The sequence below is a fragment of the Saccopteryx bilineata genome, chromosome 2, assembly GCF_036850765.1.
Source record: "Saccopteryx bilineata isolate mSacBil1 chromosome 2, mSacBil1_pri_phased_curated, whole genome shotgun sequence".
Lineage (NCBI taxonomy): Eukaryota > Metazoa > Chordata > Mammalia > Chiroptera > Emballonuridae > Saccopteryx > Saccopteryx bilineata.
Window position 1 is genome coordinate 350619514 of NC_089491.1, and position 18095 is coordinate 350637608.

The window sequence follows — 18095 nt, forward strand, 5'->3', positions numbered from 1 at the left end:
CGGGGCCATTTGTCCACGCCACGTCCTCTTCCTAAGAGACATTAGTTTAAATACGCAGGGCCCACAGGGGACAAGCACTGCCACTCCTCCAGGCGGCCCCACTGCCATCGCATTCCCAGGAGACTCCACATTTTCCTATAACTCGCTCTGGCATTCCGGCAGCAATCAGCCAACTTTCCCGACCAGCATCACGTGCACCCGGAAGTGCGTGGGTGGGACCTAAGGCGCAAAAGGAAGTGACGTCCTCCGCCCCTAGTCGCATGATGTGGCAAAATGCAAAAAAAAAAAAAAAAAAAAGTGAGGGGGGGGAGGAAAGCAGGGGACTGGGGAAAGTGATGAGTCCAAAAAAGTAGTCCCTTCGCTTCCTCTAGCTACCTTCGTGTCGCAGCAATAACGAAGCCTTGAACGCACTGCGTCCCGAATTCCTGCGCCAGCAGTGCCGCGGCACGCCGTGGAGGGGTACATAAGACGGAGAGGGTGAAGTGACTTGGGCGGAGTTCTGTCGCCGGGATCCCTCCGCAGGGCTCAGCCGTTTCCGGAGTCTGCGCTGCGCCGGGTTCCGCCATTGCGGCTCTCCCGGACCCTGGAGCCTCCGCCCCCGACCCAAGCTCTTTCGTCTGCCTGCCAGTTTCCTGTGTCCCGGGAGAGTATCCTGCTGAGCTCAGCCTACCCCCTCCCCTTTCTCCTCCTTTCCCTTGGAGAGCCTGGGCAGCAACTGCCCCGCAGTCCCAGTGACAGGAGGAGACGATACCCCCGACAGCGCCATGGCCCAGATTCTGCCAATTCGTTTTCAGGAGCATCTCCAGGTGCGGCTCGGCTGGGGCTGGCGAGGGCTGTGGAGAGGGTGGTAAGGAGAAAGCTGGTGTGTGGGACTAAGCAAAAAAGCAGGATCGAAGGTGGGGTAATATTGGTGTCTGGGGTAAATGGAGGATGGGAGCGCTATCTTGGAAAACTGAAAGGGTTAAGTGGTGTGAGGTTTGCATGGAGAGGACGAGGGTCGGGTGCGAAGGGCAGCGAGGCCATTCCTGGGTTCGAGGGCCTTCCTATCTTTGCTTCCTGGGTGGCGAGAACTGCGCATACTAACTCCACCCCCCCACTTCCAGTTTTATTCAGTTCATTCATTTGGGTAGGTTGGGGGTGGGGGAGTATTCTCCCGCGTTTCTTCTGGAACGAGGATCTCATCGCCTAGGCCATTGTAGAGCTGTCACTTCCCATTGCTCTTCTCTTCGCTTTCCCTCATCGTGTTCTGCACCCAGGAGTTGTGGGGCGGGTGGGTTGGGGAGGAGCAACCTTTTTTCTTCCTCCCTTTGTGGTTCTCGACTGAGAAAGCCACCTTTCACTGGGAGCGCAGGAGGACGGGGGTGGCTTGTCGCTTGCCTTCCCCGAGGCTGTAGGAAGAGAAGGTCACTGAAGGAACAGAAGGAGGATAGAATGGGGGAACGTATTTCTTGGCGGTGTCAATCTTAGAGTGAGTGGGGTCAAGGTCCCTAGGGGAACTCGCGGGGGTTTTTTTTGTTTGTTTTTCCTTTCTTGATTTCTCTGAGGTGGTATGACTCTTATCCCCTTTGGTTCTAGAAGGTAGGAAAGAGTTATTCAAGGGTTATCTTGGGGGTCTGCTGGAGTTGAGTAGGTAGTTTGGGGCGTGAGTGCCTTCCTCCCTGAGGATTGCATACAATTGAACGGAGCCCTAGGGATAGAGCACACCTGCTCTGAGATATGTAAGATTATTTGGTCTGTAATTGGTTTCCTTTTAGTAGGTTCTAGAATTCTTCCTCATGGTGCATTGTCCTGTAGGCAGCATACTGTCTTAATTGGCAGCATGCCCATGGAGGGCCCAGACAGGTGATCATTGGAGGGCTTGACTGAATTAAACCTTTTCTGAGCTTCTGATTTTCCTGGTTTCACTTTGGCTGAAATAATACACTCATCATAATTTTCTTCCCATATACCCCCTAAAGAGGCTTGCCTCAGCACAATTTCTGAAGGGCTAATTTCATGATAAAAGATGGCATGGTTTGACATGACACTGATATTAGTGATCTTTTGGACACTTTACCACTGAAGGCTGATTTTTTTTTTAGTTCCTCCCATTGGTGGGGTTCTTGTTAATAAAAAGGTTTAATATTTGGGCTGTCAACAATTTTATATTTTTTTGTAGGTATTATCACTTTTCTTTACATCAGCAAGGATGTAATGAATAATATTCATTCAAGACTTAAGTCTTGAAATGTAATGAATATTATTTACTCAAAATAATGAGTTGAGTAATGCACTTTATTCAGTCATCTTTGGTTTTCAGATCACTCATTTGAAGTAATGGAACACTATTTTATAATAGGTTAAAAATGTTAAGTGATAGAATGAATGCAGAAATTATTTATGTTCAATGTAAGTTTTAATTACTATGGTTACTTCTGTTAAAGTGGGATATAAATGAATGTGGAGGATTAAGAGAACACAGGCTCCTTAAACAGTACATCTGATGCTTAGTCTTTCTACAGACAGATGTTTGCAAAGTCATACACAAGAGAAGCAGTTATAATTGCTCTTTATTAGACAAAGGTATATAGTCCACTAGTAAAGCTCATTTCTTGACTACTGATGGTTTGGGCAATGGCTTTTCAGAAGAGCAAATAATTGTTAAATGATCCCAAAGATTGGAATCCAACCTTGTCACTAACTGAAGACAGATTTAATATGGGTCTGATTTCCTAAGGGATTCAGAATTTCTGCAAATATATACTTGAGTGAAGCCATTTCCTTCTCAAATAATTTGAAGATATGAATGTAAAGCAGCTTTTCAATTACACTTGAGAAATTAAGTCATCTTTTTTCTTGGCGGGGGTGGAGGAGTAATGTGCCATGCCTAAACTTAGCTTGCAAGTGTAACTGTGTGCTCCAACTGATAATAAATAATTGTGCAAAGCCCCAATCACCAAACTCTTCCAGGATAAATAATATATTTCCTGACTTTTCATTTTTATGCCTCCCCTTTTTAAAAATTATTAAGGATTATTTTGATTGGCATTATGTCTTTAAACTTTGAGTTCCTGACAGTTTGTTAAGTAGCAGAATACCTTGTGAAATACTTAGGATATAAATTAGGAACAAGATTGGCTCAGCAGTAGAGCGTCGGCCCAGCATATGGAAGTCCCGAGTTTGATTCCTGATTAGGGCACACAGGAGAAGCGCCCATCTGCTTCTCCACCCTTCCTCCTCTCCTTCCTCTCTGTCTCTCTCTTCCCCTCCTGCAGCCAAGGCTCCATTGGAGCAAAGTTGGCCTGGGTGCTGAGGATGGCTCCAAGGCCTCTCTCTGCCTCAGGCGCTAGAATGGCTCCCCACACAACGGAGCAACACCCCAGATGGGCAGAGCATCGCCCCCTGCTGGACATGCTGGGTGGATCCCAGTCGGACGCATGTGGGAGTCTGTCTGACTGCCTCCCCACTTCTAACTTTGGAAAAATACAAAAAAGGAAAAAAAAAAAGGAACAAGAATTGAGGAATTTGCAGAATTAGCTTGTGAAAGCTTCAAAAGGTGAACTGTAAATTAATTTATTTTTATAACATGTAACTACTTGGCCAGCTGAAGGATCTGTTATTAGAGCTTGGAACTATACAGCAAATGAATGGTCATAATTTTAAGTTAAGAAGGATATTTTTTCTTTTTTAGGATGTTTGGGCTGATAGCATATTTTCTGGAGAAAAAAATTATCCTAGGCTATACATATAAAATGTTGCCTGCGATTCTCAGTTCTTGGGGCATTAACTATTTTTATGTCAATTGACACTTTCTTCAGTGTCCCAGGTTCTTTGGGCCTATAATACAAAATTTCCCCACCCTGTTCTTTTCCCTTTAACCTATAAATGCAGGTCTGGAATGTGTTGTGAGTTGAATGGTAGGGGTTCCTGCTATGGTTGTTCTGGTTTGCAAGGAGAAAATAATGCTAAGTATTGCTGGGATATGTTAGATGCTTAACTGTACTTCCTGAAAGAGGCAACTACCTGGAATTTTGCTGCAGTGTACCCTGGGAATAGCTTCTAGGTTTAAGATGTATCATGTGTGTCAGAATTTTTCTAATGGTCGGTTTACTCAGCTTGAAGGGGTGTGGCTAATTTTAGTGGCCGTGCTTTCACTCTCTAGGAAATAATTTAGGATAAGGAACTGTGTGTGTGTGTGTAGAACCTCAATCATTTTCATTTTAGTGTGCAGTAAAATACATGATTTCAGGAACCTCAACCAATGTTACCTGAATTATATTTAACAAGATGTTTTCTTCTATCACTGTTACCGATGTGATTTTTGCTTTCTGAGAGTTACTGTTCAATAGTACTTTATTTCATGATGAAAATTTGCACTAGCTACATAGGAATGTTGAGCACATGAAATGTGATTAGTATGACTGAGGAGCTAAGTTCTTAAAAAAAGTAAATGTAAATAGCTACATGAGGCTGTTGACTATGGCATTGGACTGCACAATTATAGACCATACTGATACGCGAGTGAAGATTTATCTAATCACCTGTATTTATTTGTTTAGAGCATTTTTTTTAGCTGCAGTTAAAACATTGAAAGTGTTAGTTGAATACTGTCTCTTGGGAAAGTGATGATGAACAGTGACTAAGGAGTGGAGGAAGCAGCAAACTTCTTGTGAGAGTCTGTTATATCCCTTGAATGTGGCTGGGTGCTTTTAGGTATTTACTTACAGGTAATCCCCCAACATCCTCTAAAACAGTTGTAGAAAGTGAGACTCAATTACATTGTCAGATGTGTTTTGAACCTAAGGTCTTCTGACACAAACTGTTTCTAAGAAATAGAATGGTTAGCCTTAAGAGAAGTTATACTGTATCCTACTGTGTGTTTTTGTTCTGTTGCACTTTGCTCCAAGAAGTGATTTCTCTACTGGTTTAAAATGTGTTTAATGATGTATAGTGGGTTTTCAATCACCAGTCCACGGACCAGTACCTGTCCGCCAGAAACTTTGTGATTCTGTAGTCTTCATACAATATCAGGGTGGTTAACTCTTTCCTGCACTGACACTGGCCCACAGACTAGCGGTTGAAAAACACTGGTATAGTAGACAGATTAGCAGTTTAGGGGTTGTCAAGACCAGTGCTTGTCCAATAGAAAAATAGTGATTTTAGTGTGTTTATGTAACTCAGTATATCCAAAATGTTATAATTTCAACCTCTAATCAGTATATAATTTTCAAATAAGATATTTTGCATTCTCTTTTTGTGGGGGGTACTGGATTTTCAGAATCTCCTGTGTATTTTACACTTAGAGCACAACTTAATTCAGACCCTCTTTTTATTGGAAATAATTTTATCTGTATTATCTGTAGTTTTCATAAAATTTACAGTTGGAAAAGCAGTTTGCATACTTAAGTTGTTCCAAGCATACATAAGTTTTAATACATAATCATCAATAACAAATTTTAATTAATTTAAATAAATTCATTCACAGTAACTACATTTCAAGTGCTCGGTACCACATAAGGCTTGTGAAATGTGAGTACAGTACTGGAGAGTGCAAGTTAGGACTAACTTTTTGCTTCTTTGTGAAGTAGGCGGAACTGCCTCACCAGGTTACTGTGAAGGTCTGAGATCATGTGTGTAAAGTACTTGGTGTAGCACTTTCATAGCATTAATTGTTAGATATCTAATTTGTGTCAGTACATTTTATTCAGGTTTCTCTTAATTAATGACACAATGTTTAATTTGCATTCCTAGATTTTTATGGTTCATAAATATTTAGTATCCGCCTCGGATTTGAGTATCATACATCAGCAACTGTGTTAGTCTAGGGATAAACTTGTGAACAAGACTGACTGCAGTTTGCACTCATGTTTGCATTGATTAGTTGACAAAGCCAGTCCACATATAATTGCAACCATGGAGATTATGGAATGTTAGACATTGTGCAGAATTTCATACAAATATTAATGGCATAAAATTGAATTTGTTTTGAAACTGTATCCAAAAGAGAAATTTTAAAATCTTGTATTATATACTATGAATACTCGCTGTGTATCATTGATACAATTTTAATTAGTGTTTTTGGTCAGAAAACTTGAGAAACCTATCATATCTGATAAAATACCCATGTGGAATGCCAGCCAGACCTTTGTTTTTGTTACTATTTCTTTCTGTAAGATGGTAGTGTTGAAGTAAATGTTCTCACTTAGGTGGGAAATGATTTTGTTGCTGATAAGTATTTTAGTCCTGTATATGAGAATGAGACTATTTCTCTAATTCATTTACATTCTTGCCACGCTAAAAGCTACTTCATAAAATCAATTTGTAAATTATAGTAAAGTTTACAGCTATAGGTGTCCTTTACTCCCCTCTCTTGGCCAAGTGCCTGTGGCTAATGCTCTTAACATGATGGGCTGGCAGGAGCTTTGGATTAGAATGTGTTATGCAAGAACTGCTCTGTCAGACTTGGATTTTGTGTCTTCTTTTGTATTATGAAAGACATAATTTAAGATATTTTATTCTATTTTAGAGGAAATAACTATCCATCATATCTTAATTGCCTTGAAATTTACAGGATCAAAATAAATAGCTGTTTGAGCACGGACTGTGTGTCAGGAACTCTGCTAAAGATTTTATGTTCATCTCATTTTATTAGCAGAATATTCCCTTTAGATAGGTATGATCAGACTTATTTTGTAGCTGGGAAAACAAGTTCATAGCATTTAACTTGTAGAGTCACATAGCGAAAGAATGGGTAGTCAGACTAATACTTTTGCTTTTTTTTTCGATGTGGCACATTGCCTCATTTGGTGAAGGATCAGTATAATTTGAACTGCAAATTATACCACAGCTTCTAGATATACTACGGTATTCTTTGATGTACACATTCCACTAGTAGTTTGTTGTTTTTTTGGTTTTTTTTTCCATTTTTCTGAAGCTGGAAACAGGGAGAGACAGTCAGACAGACTCCCGCATGCGCCCGACCGGGATCCACCCGGCACGCCCACCAGGGGCGACGCTCTGCCCACCAGGGGGCGATGCTCTGCCCATCCTGGGCGTCGCCATATTGCGACCAGAGCCACTCTAGCGCCTGAGGCAGAGGCCACAGAGCCATCCCCAGCGCCCGGGCCATCTTTGCTCCATTGGAGCCTTGGCTGCGGGAGGGGAAGAGAGAGACAGAGAGGAAAGCGCGGCGGAGGGGTGGAGAAGCAAATGGGCGCTTCTCCTGTGTGCCCTGGCCGGGAATCGAACCCGGGTCCTCCGCATGCTAGGCCGACGCTCTACCGCTGAGCCAACCGGCCAGGGCCTAGTTTGTTGTTTTTTTTTGGGGGGGGGTTTGTATTGTTCTGATGTGAGAAGCAGGGAGGCAGAGAGACAGACTCCTGCATGCGCCCAACCAGGATCTACCTGGCATGCCCACAAGAGGGCAATGCTCTGCCCATCTAGGGCGCTGCTCTGTTGCAACTGGAGCCATTCTAGCACCTGAGGTGGAGGCCATGGAGCCATCCTCTCAGCACCTGGGCCAACTTTGCTCCAATGGAACCTTGGCGGTGGGAGGGGAAGAGAGAGAGAGAGAGAGAGAGAGAGAGAAAGGAGAGAGGGAAGGGTGGAGAAGTACATGGGCGCTTCTCCTGCATGCCCTGGCCGGGAATCGAACACTAGTAGTTTATTTTTATGTTAGTAGTTTTTATATTAGAAATGTAGGGATCAGCGAACCAACATTTGAATTTTTTTTAAGTGTTACTTTTTAAAAAAATTTTATTTATTCATTTTAGAGAGGTGAGAGAGAGGGAGAGAGAGAGAGGAGAGACAGGGGGGAGGAGCTGGAAGCATCACTCCCATATGTGCCTTGACCAGGCAAACCCAGGGTTTCGAACCGGGGACCTCAGCATTTACAGGTCGACGCTTTATCCACTGCGCCACCACAGGTCAGGCCCATTAGATTTTTTTTTAATGCCTTAAACAGATATTTAGATTATTTTAAACAGCTTTATTCAAGTTCCCTCTAGAGAATTGTGCAGGATAATTGGGATCAGATTAACTTGTAACCATGGTTATCTGTATATCCCTCTCAGAAGTCTGCATTTCTTAAACTTCTCTTTGGCCTTTTTTTTTTTTTTTTTTAAGAGACAGAGAGCACGCGATGGATAGGGACAGACAGACAGGAAGGGAGAGAGATGAAAAGCGTCAACTCAATAGTTGCGGCACCTTAGTTGTTTGTTATTTGTTTTCTCCTATGTGTTTGACCGGTGGTCAAGCCGGGGACTTTGGGGGTTTCAAACCTGGGTCCTTAGCATCCCAGGCTGGTGCTCTATCCACTGCGCCACCATGTGATCAGGCTCTATAGACTTTCCCTTGATGACAAGACAATGATGTATTCTAGTCTGAAGCCACTTGAGAAAGCAGGCAACTTCTGCTTTCTATTTTACTATATAATGCATTATTTTGTATTTGTACTAATGTAAAAATTGTGTAAAATTGTAGGAAGATGGTTGTGCTTAGGGTAGGTAAAGGAAGAAAGTAGGAATAGAATATGCTTGCTCAGTTTGATTGGCATAACCATACAGGGGAAATGATTACAAACTTGTAGGGTGTGGTTGGGAGGCAGAACTTCCAAGTAACATTAGTACATCCTTTTCTGAATCTTCGGTGAATAAGGACTTTTCTTTAAGTTCTAATTAGGTAAAGCAGATTTTAAAGCTTATTTCAGAAAGAATAGCAAATGAGTCCTTTAAAACCACTTCATCACATTAAAAAATTTTAATTCTACAGTGTGTTGTTGTGGAAAATGTCTCAGATATTTAATCTAAGCTCTTTTTACCTTTTCTCAACTATCTCATTTTTTTAAAATTATTGATTGATTTGAGAGAGAGAAAGAGAGAAACATTGGTTCCACTTATTATGCTTTCTTGTATGTGTCCTGACTGGGGATTGAACCCACAACCTTGATGTATTAGGTCGGTGCTCTTAATGAACTGAACTACCCAGCCATGCCCTCATTTATTAAATTAAAATAACACTTTTAAACTATTTTTAATTATTGATTTTTTTTCTTAGGTAAAGGGGAGAGAGAGAAATGGGGGGAGAGGTGGGAAGCATCAACTCGTAGTAGTTGCTTCCCATATATGCCTTGACCAGGCAAGCCCAGGGTTTCAAACCAGCGACCTCAACATTCCAGGTCGATGCTTTATCCCCTGCGCCACCAAGGGTCAGGCTAAATTAAAATAATATTTGGCCTGACCAGGTGGTGGCGCAGTGGATAGAGCGTTGGACTGGGAGGTGGAAGGACCCAGGTTTGAGACCCCGAAGTCGCCAGCTTGAGCGCGGGCTCATCTGGCTTGAGGAAAAAGCTCACCAGCCTGGACCCAGGGTCGCTGGCTCCAGCAAGGGGTTACTTGGTCTGCTGAAGGCCCGTGGTCAAGGCACATATGCTAAAGCAATTAATGAACAACTAAGAAGTCGCAACGAAAAACTGATTGATGCTTCTCATCTCTCCGTTCCTGTCTGTCTATTCCTCTCTCTGCCTCTGTAAAAATAATAATAATAATAAATAAATAAATAAATTTACTTGTTCTTTATTAAAACAACAACAAACAAACAAACAAACAAATAATATTTGAATATTTCTGTGCTAGAGAGGAGCCTCCATTTACCTAGCTGAGTTGAACATGTGTGTTGTGCTAGAGAAAAAAACATCTACCTAGTTAAGGAAGCCAAGATCTTGAAGTTATACCAGACTCTTTACTCCTCCTCATTTTCTATATCTAATCTCTTTCTGGAGTAGGAAAGAGAGTATCTCTCATAGTGATGCACACTGGGAGTCCTGGGCATTGTAGTTTTTGATGACCCAATCAAGTGAAACTAGGAGGATCTAAGTACAGTATATGAAAAATGGGAATTGGGTTGAGAGTTGCTTTCATCTGTTTCTTTTTTGTGACAGAGGAACAGATAGGGACAGACAGAAAGGAAGAGAGAGATAAGAAGCATCAATTATTTGTTGCGGCTTCTCAGTTGTTCATTGATTGCTTTCTTATATGAGCCTTAACGGGGAATGGGGGGGCTACAGCAGAGCTAGTGACCCCTTAAGCTCAAGCCAGCGATCTTGGGCTTCAAGCCATCGATCGACCTTTGGACTCAAGCCAGTGACCATAGGGTCATGTCTATGATCCCACGCTCAAGCCTCAAGCCAGCGACCTTGTGGTCAAGCCTGATGAGCCCGTGCTCAGGTTGGCGACTTCAGGGTTTTGAACCTGGGTCCTCTGCATCACCGCCTAGTCAGGTGCTGTCATCCGTTTCTGATCAGTTGCTCATCCAAGAAAGAGGGCTTAGGCCCTTGCAAGTTGGCTCAGTGTATAGAGCATTGACCTAGCGTGCAGACGTCCCGGGTTCAATCCCTGGTCAGGGCACATGTGAGAAGCAACCATCTGCTTCTCTTCCCCCACCCCACCCCCTTTTCCCATTCTCTCTCCCTTCCTATCTCGCAGCCTGTGGCTCAGTTGGTTTGAGTGTGTTGAGAGTTGTCCCCAGGAGCTGAGGAAAACTTGATTGATTCGAGCATCAGCCTCAGACAGGTGTTGCTAGGAGGATCTTGGCCAGGGCACATGTGGAAGTCTGTCTTTCCATCTTCCCTCCTCTCACTTAAAAAAATTAAAAAAAGAAAGAGGACTTAAAAACCACCCAAGTAGACTGCGTAAAGCCAGAAACTGTGCATGTACACTCACCTTGGCAAAGAGCTGACTTGGACAGATCTCATTATTTGAAATCTTCTGGATTGGTAAGAGATAAATTTAACACACCTAATAATTATTCCTTTCTGTATGGCCTCACAATTATACCTGTTGCATGTTATAAGCAAACATTTTAAATATTCATCAAAAAAATGCCTGACCAGGCAGTGGTGCAGTGGTTAGAGTGTCGGACTGGGACGTGGAAGACTCAGATTCAAAACCCTGAGGTCTCTGGCTTGAGCACAGGTTCACCAGCTTGAGTGTGGGATCATAGATATGACCCCGTGGTTGCTGCTTGAAGCCCAAGATTGCAGGCTTGAGCAAGGGGTTACTCAATCAGCTGTGGCCCCCTATCCCCCTACCCCCGGTCAAGGCACATATGAGAATGCAATCTGTGAGAAACGAAGGTGCCGCAATGAAGAATTGATGCTTCTCATCTCTCTCCCTTCCGGTCTGTCAGTCCCTATCTGTCCCTCTCTCTGTCTGTCTTTCTGTCTTTGTCTCTGTTACACACACACACACACACACACACAAGAAAAATTCCTCAAAAAGCAATCCCTTAGGGATATGTTTCTGGGGATCATAATTCAAGCAAGTCAAAACAACTCATAATATGCAAATGGTTCGAGGCCTGTTACAAAATTTCCATGATTATACCATAATGGATTTAAAAAATAAAAAAAGCTTTGATAGAATGTAGATGACTTTCCAGTGCTAATGAAGACACTGATGTAAAAAATGCCAATGAAGAGTTTAAGTAAATTGGTTTCTGAAGTGTAAAGAGTAAAAAACATTTCCAAGTTAATTACTTCATAATTTTAAATATTTATGTAAACTAAGTCAAGTGACTACTTCATTTATGTGTTAACATATATAAAATCCTTAGGGGCTTATACTTGAATGGGACCAAACCTTTATTTTAATAAGTTAATTTTTTTAAAAAAAATTTACTGATTTTAGGGATTGAGGAAGGGGGAGAGAGAGAGAGAGAGACTTCAATTTGCTACTCTACTTATCTCTGCATTCATTGATTGATTCTTGTATGTGCCCTGACCAGGGATTGAACCCACAACCTTGGGTATCAGGACCACACTCTTAACCAACTGAGCTACCCATCCAGGGCTAAAAAAAAGCCTTTTTAAGTTGAGGTAAAATTTATATAACTTAAAATTAGCCATTTTAAAGTGAGCAAATTAGGGATATTTAGTACATTTACAGCTGTCATCTGTATCTAGTTCCCAAATTTTCTATTCTCCAAAAGGAAATCCTATATTTATTAACCCTTTGAGTAGTGAGTTCTTTTCATGCTCACTGACCCCTGGGAGTTTTTTGTTTTTCTTTGAAACAATGAAATCAGCCCTGGCTAGATAGCTTAGTTGGTTAAGAGTGTTGACCTGAAGCATAGAGGCTGCCGGTTCGATCCCCGGTCAGGGCACATACAGGAACAGATTGATGTTCCTGTCTTTCTTCCTACCCCCGCCTCTTTCACTAAAATCAATAAATAAAAACAAAAATAAGAAAAAAAATGAAATCAGTTCCAGATACAGTTTTATTAACTTAAAATCATGTTTGATAACCAATTTATGAAAACAAGAAGAACATACATTTGTCTTTTCTTAATATTGCCTTACATGTTTTTAAAATAAATTGATCATACTGTGGATAGTCAGAAGGCACGAGCACGTACATGAATGTTCATACTACTCAAAGAATTAAGCAATCTTCCCTTCTTTGCTCCTCCTGTCCCCTGGCAACCATTAATGTGCTTTCTGTGTCTGTAGATTTGCCTGTTATGGAATCATGCACTCTAACTCCTTTCACTGAGCATGATGCTTGAGGTTCATCCATGTTGTATACTGTGTATCAGTACTTCATTCCTTTATGGGTGAACATTACTTCATTGAATGGATATGCCACATTGTATTTGTTCTTTCACCAGTTAATGGATATTTGAGTTCTTTCCACCCATTGGTTTTTTTGTTTGTTTGTTTGTTTTTTCTGAAGCTGAAAACGGGGAGAGACAATCAGACTCCCACATGCGCCCGACCGGGAGCCACCCGGCACGCCCACGGGGGGGGGGGGTGTCGCTCTGCCCACCAGGGGGCGATGCTCTGCCCCTCTGAGGGGTCGCTCTGTTGCCACCAGAGCCGCTCTAGCGCCTGGGGCAGAGGCCAAGGAGCCATCCCCAGCGCCTGGGCCATCTTTTGCTCCAGTGGAGCCTTGGCTGCGGGAGGGGAAGAGAGAGACAGAGAGGAAGGGGGGGGGGTGGAGAAGCAAATGGGCGCTTCTTCTATGTGCCCTGGCCGGGAATCGAACCCGGGTTCCCCGCACGCCAGGCCGACGCTCTACCGCTGAGCCAACCGGCCAGGGCCCCATTGGTTATTTTAAATAGTGCTGTTGGGAACATGAAGGTACAAGGTTTTGTTTGCCTGTTTTTCAGTTCTTTTGGATATATACCTAGGAGTGGAGTTTCTACTGGGTCATATGGTAATCATGTTTTAACTTTTTGAGAGACTGCCCAACTGTTTTTCATAGCACTGGTACCAGCACTTCATGAGTGTTCCAATTTTCGCATTCTCTTCAATACTTGTCAGGTTTTTGATTGGGGAATAGACTTCTTGGGAAATGAATACCCTGTTTGGGCGTAAACAGTAGTTTTGGTTCTATTTGTTCTCACCCACGCTTTATAGCCCTGCCTTTCCTTAAATTGTGTGTCCTGCTTTAGATTCCGTTTCCATTTCTTTGGACATACCACATATGTCTGGGCTAGGCATGCATCCCTGCAACCTCATCGCCCTGGTGCAATTGCTGCATGCTTGTTACACAGTGAATAGAAGAGACCATATCATTAACTGTAGAATTCTCGGTATTAGTATAGGGTCTGTCATACAGTGGCTGCTTGATAATTGTTTGAATGTGTGATTGTTGGAAAAAGCGCAACAGAACTAGGAGGAGACTGGAGGAAATATTGTAGTTTTCAATTGCCCTGATATTGTATAAAGGTTATATATATAGACCCAGTACTCTTTCTTAGTTGAATTTGCTTATGGGTCAGGGCGATTTCTGCCTTAGCAGTCCCCAAAACAATTCTCCTATTTTCACCAGTCTCCAAGTGTAAAAAGGTTGGAAACCACTGTTTTAAAGATTTTTCCTGCTAGAACCAGAAGAAAACCTTAGAAAACTGTTGTCATCATCTGTGACATGCAAAAAACACTTGATGTAAAGCAAACAAAAAGACCCATGGAGATAAAGGGTTGAAATAACAGAACATAAACAGAAACAGTCGATTCTCAAGACAATTAGGAGCAGAATTGCCCTTGTAGAAATCTGCAGTGTGAAAGATTAATTTGATTTTTTTTTTGAAGCTTTTAAATTTTGAGGGAAATCACAGAATTAGCTACAAAGGGGGAGGGTGTGATGGAATAGTTTATAAAATCCAAAATAATTAGAGTAGAGGCTTTTTTCAGATAATGGAAGAAAGCTGGATATGAAAGAAGGAAATTAAAGATTTAGTGTTTGAGACAAGCCTGGAGAAGTTTTAGTACAATGAATTAAAAAGATCTATAAGCATCCAGGGCACACCCTTTCCCTGACCAAAAAATCAGACCAATATTAATTAACACTGAATGTCATACAGTGAAATAGGATTTTGAGATGATGGAAAGTTTTTTCTTCTGTTTAGAGGATGATCTATAAATTGTGCTCTCAAATCCCTCTGAGCCTAAAATCTATTTTTATCCCCTATAGATTTTTACTTTTGTGGTAATGACAAACTTTTTCTTTTTTTACACTGTCATTTTTTTTTTTTTTTTTTTAAGATTTTATTTATTGCGTCTAGAGATTTAGGGAGGGTAGCAGAAAGAGGCAGAAAGCATAGTTGCTTCTCGTATATGCCTTGATGAGGCAAGCCTGGGGTTTTGAAGCAGCAGCCTCAGCATTCTAGGACAATGATTTATCCACTGTGCCACTGCTGGTCAGGCAGTAATGACAAACTTAACAGTTTACCACAAAGTAAACAAAGGAGTCAATTTAACACAAAACTTGTACTTAAGTAACTGGTTGTAAAATACTGAATTGATATAAATTGCCAGAAAATGCTCAACAGGTGTTAATAGAAAATAAATCTTAGTTATTTAATTACTTTAATGATATCTCCCACTGTGGCATAAGTTGGCTTACAGTTGTGATGCAAATAATACTATGAACTTTGTTTCCTGGATTCACAACTGTGAACCTATTTTTACCCACCCTGTATATTAACAATTTGGAGTGAGTGACCAGAGTCAAGAATTCTAAGAGAGAGGGATTGCTTCTGAGGCTGACAGGGAGTATAAACAAATCTATATGTTTAAGTGTGGGTCAGCAAAGATAAAGGCATTTTTATTTTTTTCTTGAAATGTGTGGAACACACAGAAAACAGTGGCTGGTATCCTGTTGATGAAGAACTAAAGGAATGTTGTGTTTTCAGCATTTTCTTCATTTCCTGTAGAAGACAGCAACTGCAGTTTTTATGTGATGTTCTGCTAGTTCCTGGAAGGACTTACAGAAAGAAGTAACTGGTGTCAGCATATTTTTTCACTGGGATCAATGCTAGTAAAGGTAGAGGATATATGAAACTTAAAGGAAACTATACTGAGTGAAATACTTGGGATAGGAAGTTAACCAAACATTCAGGCACTTAACTAAAAAATATCTATTGGGTGACATCCAAGTATCAGTGGGTCTCTCTAAAATTATGGACTTCTTAATTCTGTAGTAGTAACACCTATCAAGTCTTTATTAAGATACAGGATTTGCCTGACCTGTGATGGAGCAGTGCATAAAGTGTTGACCTGGAATGCTGAGGTTGCTGGTTCAAAACCCTGGGCTTGCCTGGTCAAGGCACACATGGGAGTTGATGTTTCCTGCTCCTCTCTCCTTCTCACCCTCTCTCCCTCCCTCTTCCTTCTCTAAAAATGAATAAATGAAAAAAATTTAAAAAGATACAAGATTCATTTACATAAATAACTGAAATAGGACTATACATAGAGCATTTACAGAATAGCTTCATCTGAAATACAGTAGAGTAGTTCATACATAGTTCCTTTACATCCTAACTATTCAGATGAAACCAGGAAGGATCTTAAAGTGTAAAGCCAAGCACTAATTGTGAAACATAAGTCCTTAGTAATGCTGGCATAAACACAAGTTTTAATGTATTTTGATTTTCAGCTGATACAGCTGGTAAATGAGTTCTGTTCTGAGTTTGTTAGTCATTCATTAGGAAGTAAATTCTCCGGGTATGCTTATAAAAAAAAAAAAAAAAAAAGGCCTATTTCCCATGAGTGTTCCTATCTGATCAAAGTAAGAACTGCTGGTTGAAATTAGTAGGCTTAAAGCAGACCTATTACTTCTTTAATTATGTATGTTTGTAGGCGTAAACACAATTGTGATTGATTGCTGATACAGAGACTTTGTGCTAATGGACAGTCTTGTTTTAGCTAGTCAAAGAATTGGGCATTGAAAAATACTGTGGGCCCTGGCCGGTTGGCTCAGCGGTAGAGCGTCGCCTAGCGTGCGGAGGACCTGGGTTCGATTCCCGGCCAGGGAACACAGGAGAAGCGCCCATTTGCTTCTCCACCCCTCCGCCGTGCTTTCCCTCTCTGTCTCTCTCTTCCCCTCCCGCAGCCAAGGCTCCATTGGAGCAAAGATGGCCCGGGCGCTGGGGATGGCTCTGTGGCCTCTGCCCCAGGCGCTAGAGTGGCTCTGGTCGCAACATGGCGACACCCAGGATGGGCAGAGCATCGCCCCCTGGTGGGCAGAGCGTCGCCCCTGGTGGGCGTGCCGGGTGGATCCCGGTCTGGCGCATGCGGGATTCTGTCTGACTGTCTCTCCCTGTTTCTAGCTTCAGAAAAAAGGAAAAAAAAAAAAAGGAAAAATACTGTGGTTTCATTTGGCTGTATTGTCTTTTGCTAACATTTTCTGCTTTTAAAAAAAATGTAGGCCCTGGCCGGTTGGCTCAGCGGTAGAGCGTTGACCTGGTGTGCGGGGGACCCGGGTTCGATTCCCGGCCAGGGCACATAGGAGAAGCGCCCATTTGCTTCTCCACCCCCCCTCCTTCCTCTCTGTCTCTCTCTTCCCCTCCCGCAGCCAAGGCTCCATTGGAGCAAAGATGGCCCGGGAGCTGGGGACGGCTCCTTGGCTCTGCCCCCTGGTGGGCAGAGCGTCGCCCTGGTGGGCGTACGGGTGAATCCCGGTCGGGTGCATGCGGGAGTCTGTCTGACTGTCTCTCCCTGTTTCCAGCTTCAGAAAAATACAAAAAAAAAAAAAAATGTATACTGTTTGGATTAAATGCACTCATAGTTCATTCGGCCCCTTTAAGAATATTTTCATATTTGATCACTAACATATTCTAAAGTTCTGACTCACCATCATTAGGTTTCCTGATCCTTGATGTACAAAATTTTTCTAGCTGTCTTTAGTAACACGTGAACAAAGCAAATTGGCCTGCCCTAAAGTTCACTGAAGAAGACTGTCAGAAGCATGACGTCAGAGCCAGTATGTTTTCGAATAGGCTATGTCATGATACCATAGTCACAGAGCTAAAGGATAGAAATCCCTAAAATATAGAGTGCTTTTGTGCCCCTACACTGTTCTAAGTGCTTGCTGTGTGTTAAATCATTTTTATGCAGCACCTAGACATTCCTTGTTGCTCCTCAAACAAGGATAGATACTTTCTCTTTTGTGTTTGCCATATTGGCAATCAAATCAAGTATAGTTTCAAAACCAAGACAGGAAAAACAAGCGTAAGGCGTTAAAAACTGGTAATCATATAACATATTCTGAATCTAATAATGCTGACGGTAAAATTTTTTTAACCATATTTCTTCTATCTTAATACAGTCTCTTTAATACTATTTTTGAAATGGAGTCATTTTAAAAGTTGTATACTCTTTCCCCCAAACCTTTATGATACTGATGAACATCTTTTTTTTTTTTTAATTTTTATTTATTTATTTTTTACAGAGACAGAGTGAGTCAGAGAGAGGGATAGACAGGGACAGAGAGAGATGAGAAGCATCAATCATTAGTTTTTCATTGCGCGTTGCAACACCCTAGTTGTTCATTGATTGCTTTCTCATATGTGCCTTGACCGCCGGCCTTCAGCAGACTAACCCCTTGCTGGAGCCAGAGACCTTGGGTTCAAGCTGGTGGGCTTTTCCTCAAACCAGATGAGCCTGCACTCAAGCTGGCAACCTCGGGGTCTCGAACCCAGGTCCTCTGCATCCCAGTCCGACACTATCCACTGCGCCACCGCCTAGTCAGGCCGATGAACATCTTAAAAATTGAAGCAGTTGTAGTTTACCAGGCACAGAATCAGGCCTATATTTTTCTCATGTTCTTTAAAGAAAT

At 42.0% G+C, this 18095-nt stretch overlaps 1 protein-coding gene across 2 annotated transcripts in view; it reads left to right on the forward strand.

The window, feature by feature from the left end:
• Nucleotides 1-318: 318 nt before the first annotated feature.
• The window catches only part of CLTC (clathrin heavy chain), an 84364-nt gene continuing 66587 nt past the window's right edge, over nucleotides 319-18095 (forward strand). Inside the window, exon 1 of one of the 2 annotated variants that reach the window (XM_066262717.1) lies at nucleotides 319-806. In XM_066262717.1, the coding sequence (XP_066118814.1) occupies nucleotides 765-806 (42 nt within the window). In that variant the 5' untranslated portion in view covers nucleotides 319-764. The remainder of the gene's footprint in view (nucleotides 807-18095) is intronic. The other variant, XM_066262718.1, reaches the window with a different exon arrangement.